Source organism: Elaeis guineensis, chromosome 2 (assembly GCF_000442705.2).
Source record: "Elaeis guineensis isolate ETL-2024a chromosome 2, EG11, whole genome shotgun sequence".
Classification (NCBI taxonomy): domain Eukaryota; kingdom Viridiplantae; phylum Streptophyta; class Magnoliopsida; order Arecales; family Arecaceae; genus Elaeis; species Elaeis guineensis.
The window spans coordinates 79,213,621-79,230,387 of NC_025994.2; the positions used below are offsets into that span (position 1 = coordinate 79,213,621).

Consider the following 16,767-nt stretch of genomic DNA (forward strand, 5'->3'; position numbering starts at 1 on the left):
GGAAGGGAATAGAGAATTTTACTTGTGCGGGAAAGGGAAAGAGGTGATGGTGGGGCCTGAGATGAGTCATGTATTGAGGGGGATAAGGAGGTATACACCGACATCAGGCAACCCCCTAACGCTGCCCTGCATAACTGTTTATAGAAACATACGTAAAAGAAAAAATAAAGGACCAAACAAAAAGGATTAATTATGAAATAACAATCAGACAAAGGACCATGTGTTTAAGTTTTCCAATCTTCAGACAGAATGTACCAAGAAATTAAATGTCAACCCAACCCATTATTCATGCAGGTACAGCGTGTGTTGATAGGGGTTAGGTGCAGGTCTGCTGATTGCTACCTGAAACAACAAAACCGTACTAACTTGAACAAAATAGGCGATCGACAACCATACTCATGCAAGTTAATTTGCTGTCAGAACAGAACAAAAAACAAATTGACATAATTATCACACAAACTGTCAGGGCTATCCAATTAAAAGATGAGCAATGCACAAAGCTTGAAATCAGTAAAAATACAAGCAAATCAATTTGATCACCATGCACCACCATTACAAAGTTATGCTGTCAAAGAAACACAATTTAAGCACCTTTTAGAATGGTCTAATGACTCTAATCCCAGTATATGACAAAAATTACAGATGCTCAATCTCCATACTAAGATCCAACAAATTATCCGAAAGATGATAGGTGATAGATGCACGTCATGAACTGAAATTATTGCTGTTTGCTGGCTAAACGAGAAGGCCCGAAGTAATTTGTAACCAAACCCATAATTGCAAACCTGCCAGAGATTAAGTCATTAGTATATTCACCATAATATTTTAACATTGAAAATACTTTCTTCAATACATTATTGAGTAACATCAGAATTAGGCATACTAATAAGATGAAAAATAGCTTGCTTTAAAGTACACAAAGCACATGCCATAGAAAAGTACTGCCAATCACATGAAAGATCAAGGACGTTAAAGACTAACTCATCCAATATATTGCTTCATGCCTGAAATGAGGTATTACCCTTCCTTGCTTTGGATATGTTTAAAAAACAAGAGTTTCATTTCGTCCTGTCGTTGCATTAAGGAAAAGAAAGAAAATGCCAGAAGTTGATGGAAAAAAAAGGATGAAAAGATTATGTTTCAGTGTCTTCTTTCATCCGCTGCTGGTGTTGATCAATTTTCCTTCAAAGACTACATAAACTGCCTAAATTAACAGGATAGCACCTGCTTCTTAAGACATTGTGTGCCAAACTCCACTCTGAAGTCCAAATGATGTCAACAAGAAAAATGATCTTGTAATTTTTAAGTAAATAGAACTCCTCAGATGGCCAGCATAAGCATGGTGCATGAGAATGTGCATCATTTATATATGTTAAGTTTCAGGCCCCAGTATGATACAAATCATTTGCGAGGCTTGAGTATTTTTAAAATCGATCAAGCTACATAGAGGGTATTGTTGCTAGACATAATGTCTTGATAATTTTAACCTTCGCCAGAAATTTTATCCTATCTAGTGGATTTCAAGGGCCAAATTATGTTTTATTCAAGATTTGGGAATTTATGATTGGCTCCCCATATGATATTTACCCTTTTCATAATTGGTTTCTCATTCCTGAGTGATACAGCACTAGGACCTAAACGACCAAGTGATCCATGAAAAGACTTACACTAGTGGTTAGAATATTATATGTGAAATCTACCTTAGTGGTGCAGTTTATGTCATTCGGCTAGACATGGCAAGAGCAGAAAGGGGTGAAGAGGCTATTAATCTGTCCACATATCTCGAGGAAAAGGCCTTAACTGTTGTGTTGTCTCTGAAGATAGAGATTTAAATGCACACCTAATACAGTGAAAGCACAATCTTAAAGTAACCTATTAAAACAAATGTATCAAACAGAATGATTGAATGATTAACATACACATTATCAACCAATTGACTGGGTAGAATATCAAATTAAAAAATCATTTAAAACAAGCACCGGGTCCGGTGAGTTGGACAAACAGTAATTACTACAGTAATTACTTCATTACTTGTTCTAAGATACTTACAGCAACTTAAAACTTATTAACATGTAACAGCTGTCCTCTGAGATGACTTCTTTGAATTACATGCAGTGGCAAGCCTAAATTTTCTGAAGGAGGCTGCCTTCTAAATTCATGCTTGTGTGCTACATGTTATATCAATATAACATTTTGGGGGTCTATGGACCCAATAACTTCCGTAGAGATCATCTCCAAGGTGCTGGTGACCAGATTAAGTGAGGTGGTGCTCAAGCTCAATCTTCAACTAACAGATTATGTCCTTTAAAGGAAAGTGGGAAGAAACAAAACTTGTTGGCCATAGAGATCATCTCCAAGGTGCTGGTGACCCGACTAAGTAAGGTGGTGCTCAAGCTCAATCTTTGACTAACAGATTTCGTCCTTTAAAGGAAAGTGGGAAGAAACAAAACTCATTGGCCTTACAGAGTATTTTGAAGGTGTTGGTGACCAGATTAAGAAAGGTGGTGTTCAGTCATACTTGACAAACAAAGAATTTTATGTAAAATGATTTTTAAAAAAATAAAAAATCCCTCTTGAAACTCACATTCTTACAAAGTTGGATTCCTTAACAGAGAACATCAAAAAGGGTCAGAGGTGAATGAACCATGAACAGATAAACTACGTAATGGGTCAAATTGCTTTCTTGAATATTTTCATGGTACAGAATGCCAAGGAAGTTGATTGGACTGCCTGGAGGCTCCCACTGCCACAATAACAGCTCTTATAATGCTTATACAGCCATGATATTAAACCTTGGACCGGAGAAAGTATCATTTAGTATGTCAATGACAATTGAATACATTCCACTCCAAAAGCAGAGTCTGTACACCCTAAGTTCATGTTATGATGCTATGAAATGGCTTTGTGCCTTTCATCAATTCCTAGAAAACACATCAGGATTCAGGGGCGATCAGGTGGCAGACGCTTTCTTTTTTGACAGTAAATGGCAGCCACTTGCATTATAGTGATTTTTTGAAAATGGTGGAGAGATGTACTAACATCTATGACATGCAGCTGTCGGTAAGTTCTGCATCCAAGCTACACAGACCTTGTGATTTACTGGCTCAACATTAGACTTCCCAATTCGAAACGAAGACTTTATTCTAGTTTTTCTTAACAGTCCATTGTTTGCTTCCCACTGCCAAGATACGGATGGTCAAGGTGATGGAGCGAATTGATGCTATAAGAATGTCCTCATAAAAGATGCAAAATCACCAAGCAGGTAATTATTTGACAAGTGAAGACAGTCCATGTAAGCACGGCTGTTGGACAAAAGTGGCTCAGCAATGAGGGTGGAGAGGACTTGAACAAAGGTTATCCTTAGACAATCTCAACAGAGCATATCTTGGAAAGTTCTCCAAGGCTAATGATGGGAATGGGTTTTTAAGCCACCAATCATGTCATGAAGGGATCATATATGGAGTAGGGAATAACAGTTCATTTAACTCTGAAGGAGTGCATGCATCATGTATCAGTTCTCAAACCTTCTAATCATTGGCTCAGATAGGAACGCTGTAGATACTTGCACTCTTCTTAAACTGTAAAGTGTATCTACATCAAGAAAATGGAAGGCAAAAAATATGAAAAAGAAAGCATAATTTCGATACTTACAATGAGAATCATAGAGGAATATGGTACATTTCCAATATTGACACCATGCATTGTGTATCAACCAATTAATGGATGAGAACTCTAAAATTGATAGCAACACAACGTGATATCTCATTATATGCTAAGTTTAAATAAAAATTATGCATGCTCCTAGTCCTAGATAAGCTACATTCTGAAAAATGAAATGGAAGAAAGCTGCAAATATAATTCAATAATGAATTAATAACAAATATCTTTTACACTCAAACCATCCAGGCAGAAACAAACAATGATCTAAACTGAAAGCTAGAAGGAACAAAACTGGAAAGCATCACTTACATCATAGCCATAGATATCTGTTTGAGATCATTTTCAAGATTCTTCATATTTGCAAGAGACTGAGCACAAAAAATTATGGCCAGCCAAGAGCAAAGCTTGTACTGCACATACAAAAGGAGAAAATTTGATTAAGATCATAGGAGTAACAATTCAAATCAAATTAGTGAGCTTGCTCAAAGTTCTAACCATGCTACGGGGGAATAATGCAGTGAAACAAAAATGCACACAAGAGTTTAACTTGATAAACTCAAGAATCTTCATGACAACGCATGTCTATATCAGTATCATCATCATAATCGCTGAGCACCAAGCAGACATTTGCTTGTTCTTGAACCAAAACACTGACAGAAAATAAAAAATTCCATATAAAACTCAAAAAATGCTGCTTCTACTACTATATTCCAACACTTGAGTAGTTAGAGATTTGTAGCCATTGTCATTAACTATAGAACTACAACTATGAGTTGACTTGAAGTTCAAGGCTTCAAAGACATATGATTTACACAGACTATACACTAGTGAGAATGTAAATGCAAATGCATATTTAAGAGGGAAACCATAATTCATCCTATAATCTATTATATCTTTAAAATAAAGCTTATCAATTTAAATATTAGTTTGTGAACTAAGATTTAGATAACATAGTCGTCCCATTATAACGGACCCCTTCTGGCAACTTTATTGATGCATTTAGTGGCAATTATTTGTCCTAAAATGTATGATTTTAAAAAATAATTTTGTTATTTTTCAGCATTGTAACGGTATTATAATAGCCATTGTAATGTATCAAAAAAATAATAGCCATTGTAACATTATTATATGGTTAGCCAACAACAATAGCCATCATAACGACATTATAACATGCAATAACCAAAAAATAATTATGTTATTTTTCAGCATTGTTCCCCTAATAGAAAATTATTATTTTTCAAGTCATATAATCACTGTTTGATGGAAATTAAAAAGGGCACCCCGATGCACAGCGCTCCCCCCACTGCATGATATGGAGAGAGTCAAATGTACCCAAACTTACCCCTATGAGCAAAGAAGCTGTTTATATGTTTCGAACCCATGACACCCAAGTCACAATGAAATAACCTTACAGTTGTGCAAGTCTCGCTCTCACTTCTGGATGAAAAATCGATATAAAAATAGAATAGAAAATAATGTCAATGAAAATGGTCTTTATTTACCTTATGATGACCGGTTATAGCACTAAATAACCCATTATAATCGCTGTTAACATTTTCCTATCATTATGAATATCACATAATAAAGGGGAGTCAAAACTGTCAAAATGGTTGTTACTCTAAAACTTGATGAAAACAAAATATGTATACAGAATACCAATTTATCACCATAATCTTTCCATAGTAAAACTGTATGATTGAAGATAAAGTACACATCATATAAGTTTCTAATATATTATAGCACAATTTATTATATTAGATGCAAAAAATACTTCTGGTTGAATTTTTTATTAAACTCTAACAATCAAATAATTAATAAAAAACATAAAATAATAAATTCTTATTTTTATTTTTGGGGATTGGAATGTTTCTCTCGACTTAAGAGTGAACGGATTTTGGGTTAAACAAGTCAAACATGTTTTACCCCAACGAAAAAAGAAAAAGAAACAGGAAAAAAAGAAACAAGTAACTCTACAGGCAAGTGGGCTAGGAGAAAGGAATTTGTCCACATGGAATTGAATCAGACCGGGAGGGGCTTGCTAATTGGATCACTCTATGGGATCTTTATATAAAAGGTTAGAAACCATTAGTCGAACTAGCATACAGCTTAATTTTCTATCAGCGGTATCAAAAAAGAGAGATGATGGGAAGAAAATTTATTGAATGTTTTTTATACTAGAGAGATACATTGACACGGAGATGTACATAGGAAGCTAGTTGGGAATATGGCAACGTTTAAGGAAATCTTCCATCCTGTTGGCATTGACGGGGATCCTCAACTTAACATTCACTGGTTCTTAATCAGGAGATTTCAATAAGACTTTAAGAAATATCAATAAGTGGTTGCATACACAAAAATTTTAATTGGTAGAGCCGAGTGGGAAACAAGAGTTCATATGAAGCTCTGAATCTATTGGAACTGAGGGAGACCAGACATTTGCTATGGAAGTCCCCATCGATGACTTCATTGATGGAGCAAAAGAAAGAAAAGATGGAATTATAAGCAAGGAAGCAGGACCTTGTTGGGAATTGTTGGTAGACAAGGATGCTTATTAACAAGATATAGTATAAATAGATTGGATGGTGGAGATTTTCAAACCAAATTAAAAGGTTGTAATTGCTTATGGTCAGAAATTACTAGTGTTTTTATATACAGTATGGATTTAAACAATAGCGAACACAAACACACATGTATTTATGTATACATGTGTGTATGCATGCACATATACATGCATGCATAGAGAGAATCTAAAAAATGAAATTCATCCGAATTAATAAATGTGCTTTTTCAAATATGGAAGCATCTCAAGTCCATTGTTATCATCACAAAGACCAGTAGAAACAGTGTAACCGGATCTAGATTGGACCACAGCAGCCAAAATTTAGTTACAATCGCTCTGATAGTAAATCCCAACAATTCAGACTATTAACAACTATCATCAACCCTTCACCAAAAAATTATCAGTGTTCTGAATATGCATGGTAAATCAGAGGTACAGCATAAGCAACAAAGTTACTGAGTATCAACACAAGAGCCAGGCATGACACATTTGTTCAGAGAAGTTATAGATGCAAATAAAATATTTACTTCCACAGACTCTTTAGGGCAATCATCACAAGCAGTGAACCAGCACAAAAGAGCTGGAAAATGCATGTGCACAAGGATATTCATGAAGAATGCTCAGCATCCAATGACACTTTTCCTAATATTTCCAAAGCATCTGGTAAATAAGTTGAATTTAGACCTAGACAGGATCATGGTTATGTAGTTCTATAAGCATTCTCAGTTTAAAACACCTGGAAGAAACCACTGGCGGATGCATATGGGTGTATGTGGGGTCAATTGACCCTACAGAAAAAATAAAAAATTATTAAACATGTATATATACTAATGGGTAAAGCCAAAATTGATCCCACTAATTTTATGAATTGATCCTACATCTCATATAAAATTTTGAAGAAGTAAAAGATAAAAAAGACCACATTAAAGGAGTAATTATGACATACATTCTCTCTCTTTAATGACTCATATATCCTACCTCTCTCTCTCCCTCTCTCACATCACTTTGACTTCTCCCCCTCTCTCTTTCTCCTTCTTTCTCTTTCTTTATTAATTACTTTTTTATTTATCTTTTAATACCCCATCCCAATCTCATCCATGCACCTTTTATATTTAAGAGAGCACATCCTCTATTGTGACAGCACGCACCATCCATTGTGCGATGGACAGCCGCGCAAGGCCTCGTAGGGCCGCATGCAATATGATGCATTCCCACACATGACCGTGTGTAGCCGTCCATCATGCGATGGACTGTACGCACGATGCTTCTTTATAATATTTTATTATAAAGAATATTTAAGATATTATATATTATCATTTTTTATAAATTTTATTATTTTATAAAAAATAATATTTTATTATTATTTTTTTCTTCTTTCTCTCTCCATAGCTTCTCTATTTTTTTATTATATTGACCCCATAAAGTAAAATTTCTAGATCTGCCACTGGAAGAAACCATACACAAAGGACAAAAAAGAAGATGAGAAACATCAGCAGCGCAAATCTGCCTCACCAAAGTAGATGCCTAGATCAGGTAACTTTCACCTCAACTTGACATCATCTACAGTCAAGACCATGCTACATCCTGACTACAGTGAGAATAAACATCTAATTTTCTAATGCACTTCAATAAAAAAAGGGTGTGGGGGTGGAGGGTAGACGGAATTAGAACTTCAAAATAGAAGTCGACTGCATCCATTCTTAAATTCTGAAAGCCAAATAAGTTTTTTTCTGTGAAAGAAAAATTCTCTGACACAAAATTAAATGGGTATTGTCCCAGAGTAGATTTGACACTATAATATTTATGTTACCTGTTTCTGTGCCTTATTATCTTTGAAATAAAATAAAATGCGGAAAAACTGTTTTTTAACACCAATTTTAAGAGCAGTGGTACAGCAATACAGAAATTTCATACAAAAAAGCTACAAAGGTTTGCTTCCTTTCTACTGGCGTCACAAGGTTGCCAAATTGAGAAGCAATTGTAGATTCGTTGTGCAACCCCTTTTTTCCCATTGCATGAGGTTTCTGTGTTAATTTGATATTAACTATGATAGTTTCTAACGCTTAACAAGAAAGGTAGAAAATTCACAAGCTTGAGGCATTAGCCACATGACAAAGCTTTTAAACACCGCACCTATATTCTTGCTGGTCATGGTAGGGGCTTATTCATTAAAGAATCTTTAAAATGCTCCGTTCGATTAAGCTATGCCATAGTTTGTTCAACTGAAGGTCCAGCAAAACAGAACTAGCTAGATATTCACAATATTCTCGATAAATCAACATCATCCGTAGTCCACTTCCATATCTTACCAATTTGCAATAGTTTGTACCTCCTTTTGTTCATAGGAACTGGTAGAATTGCCACATATACCTTATTTTCTACTAAATTCCTAAGCAGCTTCATGGCTTTCTTCGATTTCAATTTAGAAACGGACTGCACAATCCTCCTAAACTTTGGAAAAGGAAACAAGAATGGAAAAAGTGAAAAAATAAAACCAAAACGAGAAGTGTTCAGGATGATTTTGTGAATCCCTATTCACCGTCAGATCCTTCCCTTAACTTTGTCTTTGACGAAACAATCGAAATATAATAAAATATAATAAAATAACAGCGCAATTTATACTTCGACGAGAAAGATCAAATTTTTAACAGATCTACGATGAAATTGAAATTTTAAAAAAACGAGAATAATAAAACCCTAAGGAACTAATAAAGAACAAAATCCGAAGAAAAAGACTAAGATCTAGACATGTATAATTTAGGATCTTAAAAAAGAAGCTAGAAAGGATCGATAGACTGCGTACTCGTAACATGACGCCGGTGACTCCGAAGATCACGGCGAAGAATCCGGAATAGTCGATGGGGAGATCTTGCGGAGATACCGTCGGAGGCACGTAGGGCCTCGCCGTCGATGGCTGCCTCGGGTCGCTCGCGGTTGAGCTCGTCTCCTTCATCTTTCCCACTCCGCCCCGCCCCTTTCCACGGATCCAATGACCTAGTAATAACACCAAAAAAAAAGTCTCCCTTCGGAATCCGGAGATACAATTGCCGGCTTTAGTGGTCCAGGAATTCGACAGCAAGTTATGAGCGCCACGTGAGTTCATGCTTAACTATCGCAAAAAGGAAATAATTATCGTGAAACGTGGCATTGGGGATTTTAGTACTGGGCCTAAGTACGGAGAAATTATTGCTGGACGACGCCCACGTAGATTAACGCAAATCTCGGCGCTTGTGCACGATAGATAACGTACAACCGGAAATTCGTGAGATAGAACGGTTAATGCGGCGTGTTGTCCATTGTGGGATTTAGCAGGTCTACCGGACCATAATTTTTCCTCAATACGAGTAGATAAAAAAAATCACATAAGTTGACCGTTGGCCAATGAAAATGATTCAGAATATTATTCATTCAAATTTATTTTTATATCTAAATTAATTTAAATATAAAAATAAATTTAAAAATTTAATTAATATTTATATTCATATTTATATTTATAAAAATAAATATAAATATGAATAGATAACTATCCAATCGATATTTAAATTTTTAAATTTATATATAATTTTATATAATATAATTTTATATAATATTTATTAATTTTTAAAAAATATAAATAATCATGTAAAAATATTATTAACTTAATCTACCATCTATTTAATAACATCTTTGATTATATAATCATAAAATTTAATTATATAAATTATATTTATTATTATATCCTTACTATCATATCTGAATTGTATTTGTATTCATTTAAAAATAATATGGATATAAATTTTTATATCTGAATAATATCTTTATTCATATTTATATTGATAAAATAAATATAAATTTAAATATATTGATATTTGATCCGTATTTGGTCATATTCCAATCCTATCGACAATGATACGAGTGCTCCGGAGTATATCGGTAATATGAAACATAGAATATCTTTTATGCACGGATGGTTGAGATCTATTTTCGACACTGATGAATGGTAGGTCTGACATCATATGATCATTATTAAATAATCGTTTGATCCTGGATTGACTCGTTCCATCTGATCCAGATTCAATCGATCCTTTTGCTTTTAGTGCTCCTTCGTTGACTCTTTCGATCTGGTCCAGATTCAATTGGTCCTTTTGCTTCTGATGCTCCTCCACAACTCTAGATATAAAAGATGCATTTCTTTAGACATGAAAAATGTGTATGAGGCTACAGCACTGCCTGACAGAACATCTTAATGGATAACTAATAGTTAGCTGTTGCTAAAGTACTGTGGCTCGTATTTGTTTCCAAAAGTTTGAAATAGAAGGGTTCAGAATTAGAGGTGATAATTTTAGTCAATTTATTGGATATTCGATTCAATCCAATTTAAATAAAGTAGATTTCAACTTGATTAGAACTCGAGATGGATATGAATTCTAAAAAAAATATCCGAAACACGTTCAGATCGGATATGATAATGATGTGCTCAGACCCAATATAATCTTAATGTATTTCCTTCTTTCAATATTATAATAATTTTATATTATTTATATATATCTAATCTAATCTAAATTGATTGATCCATCTTTTCTATCCAATCTGCATCTCTATTTGATCAGATCTAATCTGAAAAATTGATATGGGTATGAAATTTTTACTTGTGAGATGGGTATAGATATGAACCAATCTGGTTCATATCCGATTTGTTGTCATGACTATTCGAAATGCATCTTTCATGTGAAAGAACATTTGATTTTTTTCTTTTTTTTTCATCATGTCAACTATTGTGAATCTATACCTCGGCCTCGGCTAACACATCCTTGGCTCCAGCCAAGCTATGGGAGATTGATGCTTATCAGATCTTGAGTATGCGACGGATATGAAGATCGTCAGGTATGACCTACTGAGTTTGCAGTAGTTCCTGCTCCATAGCTCCAATCCTAGTTTACCTCGTCATTAGACAACCTACTATAGCTCGTACATGACCGACCAATCTTAAATAACCTAGAGTCAATGCATGCTCTACAATCTCCTGAACCTCGGCTCCAGACAATATATTATAGCTCGTTCATTGTCGAGCCTTTTTGCCACCAGATCCGTTTGTCTTTTAAATTGGAAAAGTCGAAATAGAATAATATTCTTTTATAATCATGTTGAGATTTGAAACCTTGAGATTTGATCTATATTGAGCTCACAACGAGATCCAAGACGACGAATGGAGTCCAACGAGCCCAAGAACAGTCCAAACGGAGTCCAGACAGTGAAGATATGCGCAAAAAAATTTTGGAGCAGGTGACACGATGCATTAGGTGGTGGAGGCCAGCGGCGGTGTAGCCGGGCCTAGTGAACACGCATGCGTAGGCACATGCAGCCCAGCATGCAGGCAGGCCCAGTGCGGGCACACGCGCAGGCGCCCAGGCCCAGTGCCTTGCGCGGTCCACCGTGGACCGCAGGATGCTGGGCAGTCCATGGAGGCCGCGTGGACTGATCATGCGATCCATGCACGGTCCACGGGTGTTTTTTCATGATCCGACGACTCTGGAGCGAGCCATTCACGATCGAACGGCTGAGGATGACTCCGAGCATTATCAAGCATGATCAGAGGCTGTAGTGCATGATCGGACGGCTTTGGTGCGAGCCAGTTACGATCGGACGGTCACAGATAGTTCTAAGGTTAATCGAGACTGTGTATTCCTAGTGCAACAGTATTTTTGAGATTTTGGAGCCTATATAGCTCCGATTGATGAGTCGTTTGTTGCATTGGATAGCTGGTGATGTCCTGGAGGTGTAGAAAGATTTCAAGAGAGGTTTCAGAAAGTTTTTGCAACTTTTGCAAGGATTTTGGGACTTCTTGTTGAGAGACTCTTATATAAAGGTTGAGTAGTAAGTTTTTCTTGCATTGATTTTATTTTATTCTCTCATAGTGAAACTTGCATGCCCTGTGGAGGTAAGCTTGAGGTCGATCTATGTATTTGTATAGTATTTCTTATTTTATTTCTTCTTTCTTTCTGCTGCACCATGTGGTATCAGATCCTGCACAATAATTGGTATCAGAGCAAGGTGGTACCAGAGCATAGGTTGCAGTAGTGGTGATCAAAATAGAAGATGGAGAAGATAAGCACAATTAAGATGGAGATCAATAGATTTGATGGAAAGAGCAATTTTTCTTTGTGGCAAGCAAGGGTGAAGGATGTGCTCATCCAGTAAAGATTGATAGATGCTCTCTTATGCGAGGAGAAACCGACTACCATGGAGGTGCAATATTGGAGGCGGCTCCAAATACAAGCGATGAGTATGATCCGCTTATACCTAGTGGATGAGGTGGTGATCTATGTGCTTGACGAAACTTCTCTGACGGTGCTGTGGTCAAAGCTCGAGGAGTTACACATGGTGAAATCTCTCACCAACACTTTCTTTCTCTGGAGGTAGTTCTACCAGTTGTGGATGACTGAGGGACAGAGCATGCAAGAGCATCTCAGCCACTTTCAGAAGATCCTCACCGACCTCCTCAGCATTGATGAGAAAGTTAAGGAGAAGACTAGGACGCTGGTCTTGCTAGCATCGCTTCCTCCTTCATATGAGTTCTTGGTGACTGCTCTTCTAATGGGGAAGAGCACCATCAAGATGAATGAGGTCACCGTGGTGATTCTCTAGAACGAGATTCTCAAGAGAAATAATCCAACTTCGAGCTCAAGTGGCAGCAGCTTAGCTTTGGTGATTTCTGGAGGAGCAGGAGACGGCAGACAAAGCGACAGGAGATCACGACGAAAGCAGTCCAAGTCTAGAATGAAGAACTTGAGCAAGACCAAATGTTATCGATGTAATGAGTTAGGACATCTAGCCAAAGATTGTCCTCAGCTCAGAGATCGAATGAGGACTACTGCAGCGACGGCCAGTAGCGAGTCAGAGGATAATGTCCTAGAGATATCTGACGAGGTATCTACTTCTTTTCAATAGTAAATTTTAGATTCTACATGCACTTATCATGTATGTTGCAGAGAGGAGCAGTTTGACTCTTTGGAGAGTAGTGAAGATACTGTTTATCTATCAGATGGATCGAGCTGTACGATCAGATGTATCGAAATGGTCAGCTGGAGGACACATAATAATGTAGTGAGGAGATTGAAGGAGGTCTGATACGTATCTAATTTCAGATAGAATCTTATCTCACTAAGCAGACTGGATTCGAGAGGCTATAGGATAGTAGCTGGTGAAAAAATCCTGAAGATGTTATGCAGTGATAGAGTTATTCTAGAGGAGAAGAAGAGAATGAGAGGACATTACTACCTGATGGGGAGTCCAGTACGAGGTGGAACTTTGGGAGCCAGAAGGAGTCCAAAGCAAGGTAGAACTCCAGGTAGAGATGGATCGGGCACTAGACGGGAGACTCGGAAAGACGAGAGGTGACATCACAGAGTGAAGTTCTTATTGCCGCAAGAGACTTCTCTGAGTAGGTCTTTGGTCAGAGCAAACATAGCCTATGATGGAAGTGGAATCGAGCTGTCTGGCTCGACTCCCATATTTGCCCATCTATGAGATAGCAGGTATGCCTCAGGGTGTGGGGGTGAGACGGATCACAGGCTCTCAGAGACAGATGGAGGTCGAATATCGAGTCGAGATAGAGATTGTTGAGATTTGATACCTCAAGATTCGATCCATATTGAGCTTACAGTAAGGTTCAGAATGACGAATAGAATCCAACGAGTCTAAGAACAGCCCAAATAGAGTTCGGATGGTGAAGATACGCGCGAAAGAAGTTTGGAGCAGATGGCACGGCGCACTAGACGGTGGAGGCCGGCATCGGTGCAGTCGGGCCCGACGAAAACGTGCATGCAAGCGCATGCGGGCCGGCCCAACACGCATGCAGGCACCTAGGCCCAGTGCCCTATGTGATCTATTATGGACTGCAGGGTGCTGGGCGGTCCATGGAGGCCGCATGGACTGATCATGCGATCCATGCATAGTCCGTGGGTGTTTTTGCATGATCCGATGGCTCTGGAGTGAGCTATTTATGATCAGATGGCTGAGGATAACTTCGAGCATGATCAGAGATTGTAGTGTATGATCGGATGGTTCTGGTGCGAGCCGGTCATGATCGGACGGCCACGGATGGTTCCAGAGTTGATTGAAACTCTGTATTCCTATTATAACAATATTTTTGAGATTCTGGAGCCTATATAGCTCCGATTAATGAGCTGTTTATTGCGTTGGATAGCTGGTAATATTTTGGAGGCATAAAAAACTTCAAGAGAGATTTCAAAAAGTTTTTATGAGGGTTTTGAGGCTTCTTATTGAGAGACTCTTGTATAAAGATTGAGTGGTGAGTTTCTCTTATATTGTTTTTATTTTATTCTCTCATAATGAAACTTGCATGCTCCATGGAGGTAGGCTTGTGGCTGATTTACGTATTTATATTGTATTTCTTATTTTATTTCTTCTTTTTTCTTGCTGCACCGTGTGGTATCCAATCTTGCACAACAAATCGAGTCTCTTACAAAAGAAAAATATCTTCTTCAAATCTATCTACATGCCAAATCTAGAAAGCTATCCAGACTCTGAGATGGATACTACTCTAACTCTTTCTCTATAAATAAAGGAGCTCCGGGACCCTCAAAGTAAGTTCTCCTCTCTCTATTCTCTCCTTTCATTGTTCTCCATCTCCTAACTTGAGCGTCGAAAGATCTTCACCGGAGAACACCCCGGTGAGGACTTTTTGTAAGTATTCGAACGGAGCTTCAGCAATAATCTCTTCCTTGGCCATCTCCACCTCGACAGTCGACCTTAAGCAGGGAGATCAGGAGCAACACTTGATGCTAGAGGAAGGACCTTCGGTTGATTTTGAGGTCCAATTTTGAAAGGAGAGAGCTCACCACTGGCCATCATGAGGACATGAAGGGGTGCATCGAATGCATTGCAATGCTCCAATGGTAGATAAGCCAACAATGTCCCACCGACCAATGCACCACCATCACCGATCCAGAAAAATCCTCTGCCAGCAACACCAGCGATTTCTCAAGACCAATGCGATAGCCTCATCCAGCAAGTGCAAGTACTTTCAGTGGCGATGAGAGGAATGCAGCAGAATAGTGAATCTCATCCTATCCCTAAAAATCCATAGCTAGCTAGAGGAAGATCAGTAGACCGACCTCCCTATAGCCCAAGGATGGGAGCCAGTCATCATAGCCGCCCTGATAGTGCACTCCGCCACAGACCTAGGCGATCACCTACCCCGATCTCGAGAAGAGACTCGACTCCGGATCTTTCTCCTCAGCACCGCCCAGCCCAGGAGGATGATCTGGAGAGGAGGCTCTAGGAGATGCAATAATGGATCGACGCACTATAAGCCCCGAAGTGGCCCGATGATGACCTGAGATTCAACGTCGACCCACCATTCACCCGAAGGATTATGAACGAGTCCCTACCACCCTGGCACAAGATGCTCCAGGTGGAGTAGAATGATGAAACTGTCGATCCAGTGGACTATCTGGAGAACTTCCAATCTCTCATATTTTTGTAAGAAGCTAATGATGCAACTCTCTATCGAGCTTTTCCTTCGACCCTGAGGAGGGCTGCTCGCCACTAGTATTCAAACCTACAGCTGAATACCATGGACTCACTTCGTCAATTAAGTCGACTGTTCTGTTGGGAATAGTGTCCCAAAGCTAATCGTCAGCCTGTTGACGGTTGTACTCCTTTTGTATTAGTACATGAATTATAAATAAATAAAAAATTATTTTGGTATTTTTTCATCACAAATATTTCATCTTCTAATGAACTCCTGTGTTGTGGTGAAGTCCTTAAGACTATTTAGACTCGACAAAGGAGGATTTGTCGCTTAGTCCTTAAACATGTTCGCGACCAAATGATACGTTGTTACCAAGGATGACAACGTTTATCGAGCATAGGTCGTTGTGTGCCATATGGGTTGGTTGTCCTCATAACCAAAGAGTGTGGAGACACTGGTATGGCATACAGATGAGATATAATGGTACATCTGCACTGAACGTGACCAACTCCGGAGCTATTTCTGCTGTCAAGATTTGCTCCGATGGGATATGGGTATAAATGTTCCTCCGATCTGAGACCGCCACGGTGACTTGCAAGCAACTCACTGCACTTAGGCACTGGACTATATAAATTTCTAATTCAGTGACGGAAGGTTGCTGGGTGTAGTCAAGTACTTGACTTGTCGGTGCGTGTGTCAAGATGGGATTGACCACTCCAGTTTAGGAGCTGTGTACAGTCGTGTTTCAATTTAGCAAAATCTTGGCCAGGGTAGTCCTAGTGAAGAGTCACAGGACTAATTGAGTTGAGCATGATTCGAATGATATCATCAAGGTTGACAGTTTAACCCTGAGTCGTCCTAAACACAGGGGTCAAAAGGGATGAATTATACGGTAACCATATTCACGTAGGTTCTGAATATTGTGATTGCGATTATTCAACCTATTCGGTCATCGGATACCATTGCTAGATGATCACTTCAATTAGTATAGGAATTGGTTTCTGTGCTACCGGTTTAGGTTCGAACCTGCGGGGTCACACACATTAGAGGTTCCTTTCTGATCTGATGGCTG

At 38.2% G+C, this 16,767-nt stretch overlaps 1 protein-coding gene across 1 annotated transcript; it reads right to left on the reverse strand.

Moving 5' to 3' along the window:
• Positions 1 to 469: 469 nt before the first annotated feature.
• LOC140855650 (protein Asterix-like) lies at positions 470 to 9,223 on the reverse strand. Its single transcript, XM_073251903.1, has 3 exons — positions 9,024 to 9,223; positions 3,970 to 4,070; positions 470 to 785 (listed from the first exon to the last, which is right to left on the reverse strand). Exons 1-3 carry the CDS (start codon positions 9,171 to 9,173, stop codon positions 719 to 721), a joined length of 318 nt encoding a protein of 105 aa, XP_073108004.1. The 5' UTR covers positions 9,174 to 9,223; the 3' UTR covers positions 470 to 718.
• Positions 9,224 to 16,767: the final 7,544 nt, after the last annotated feature.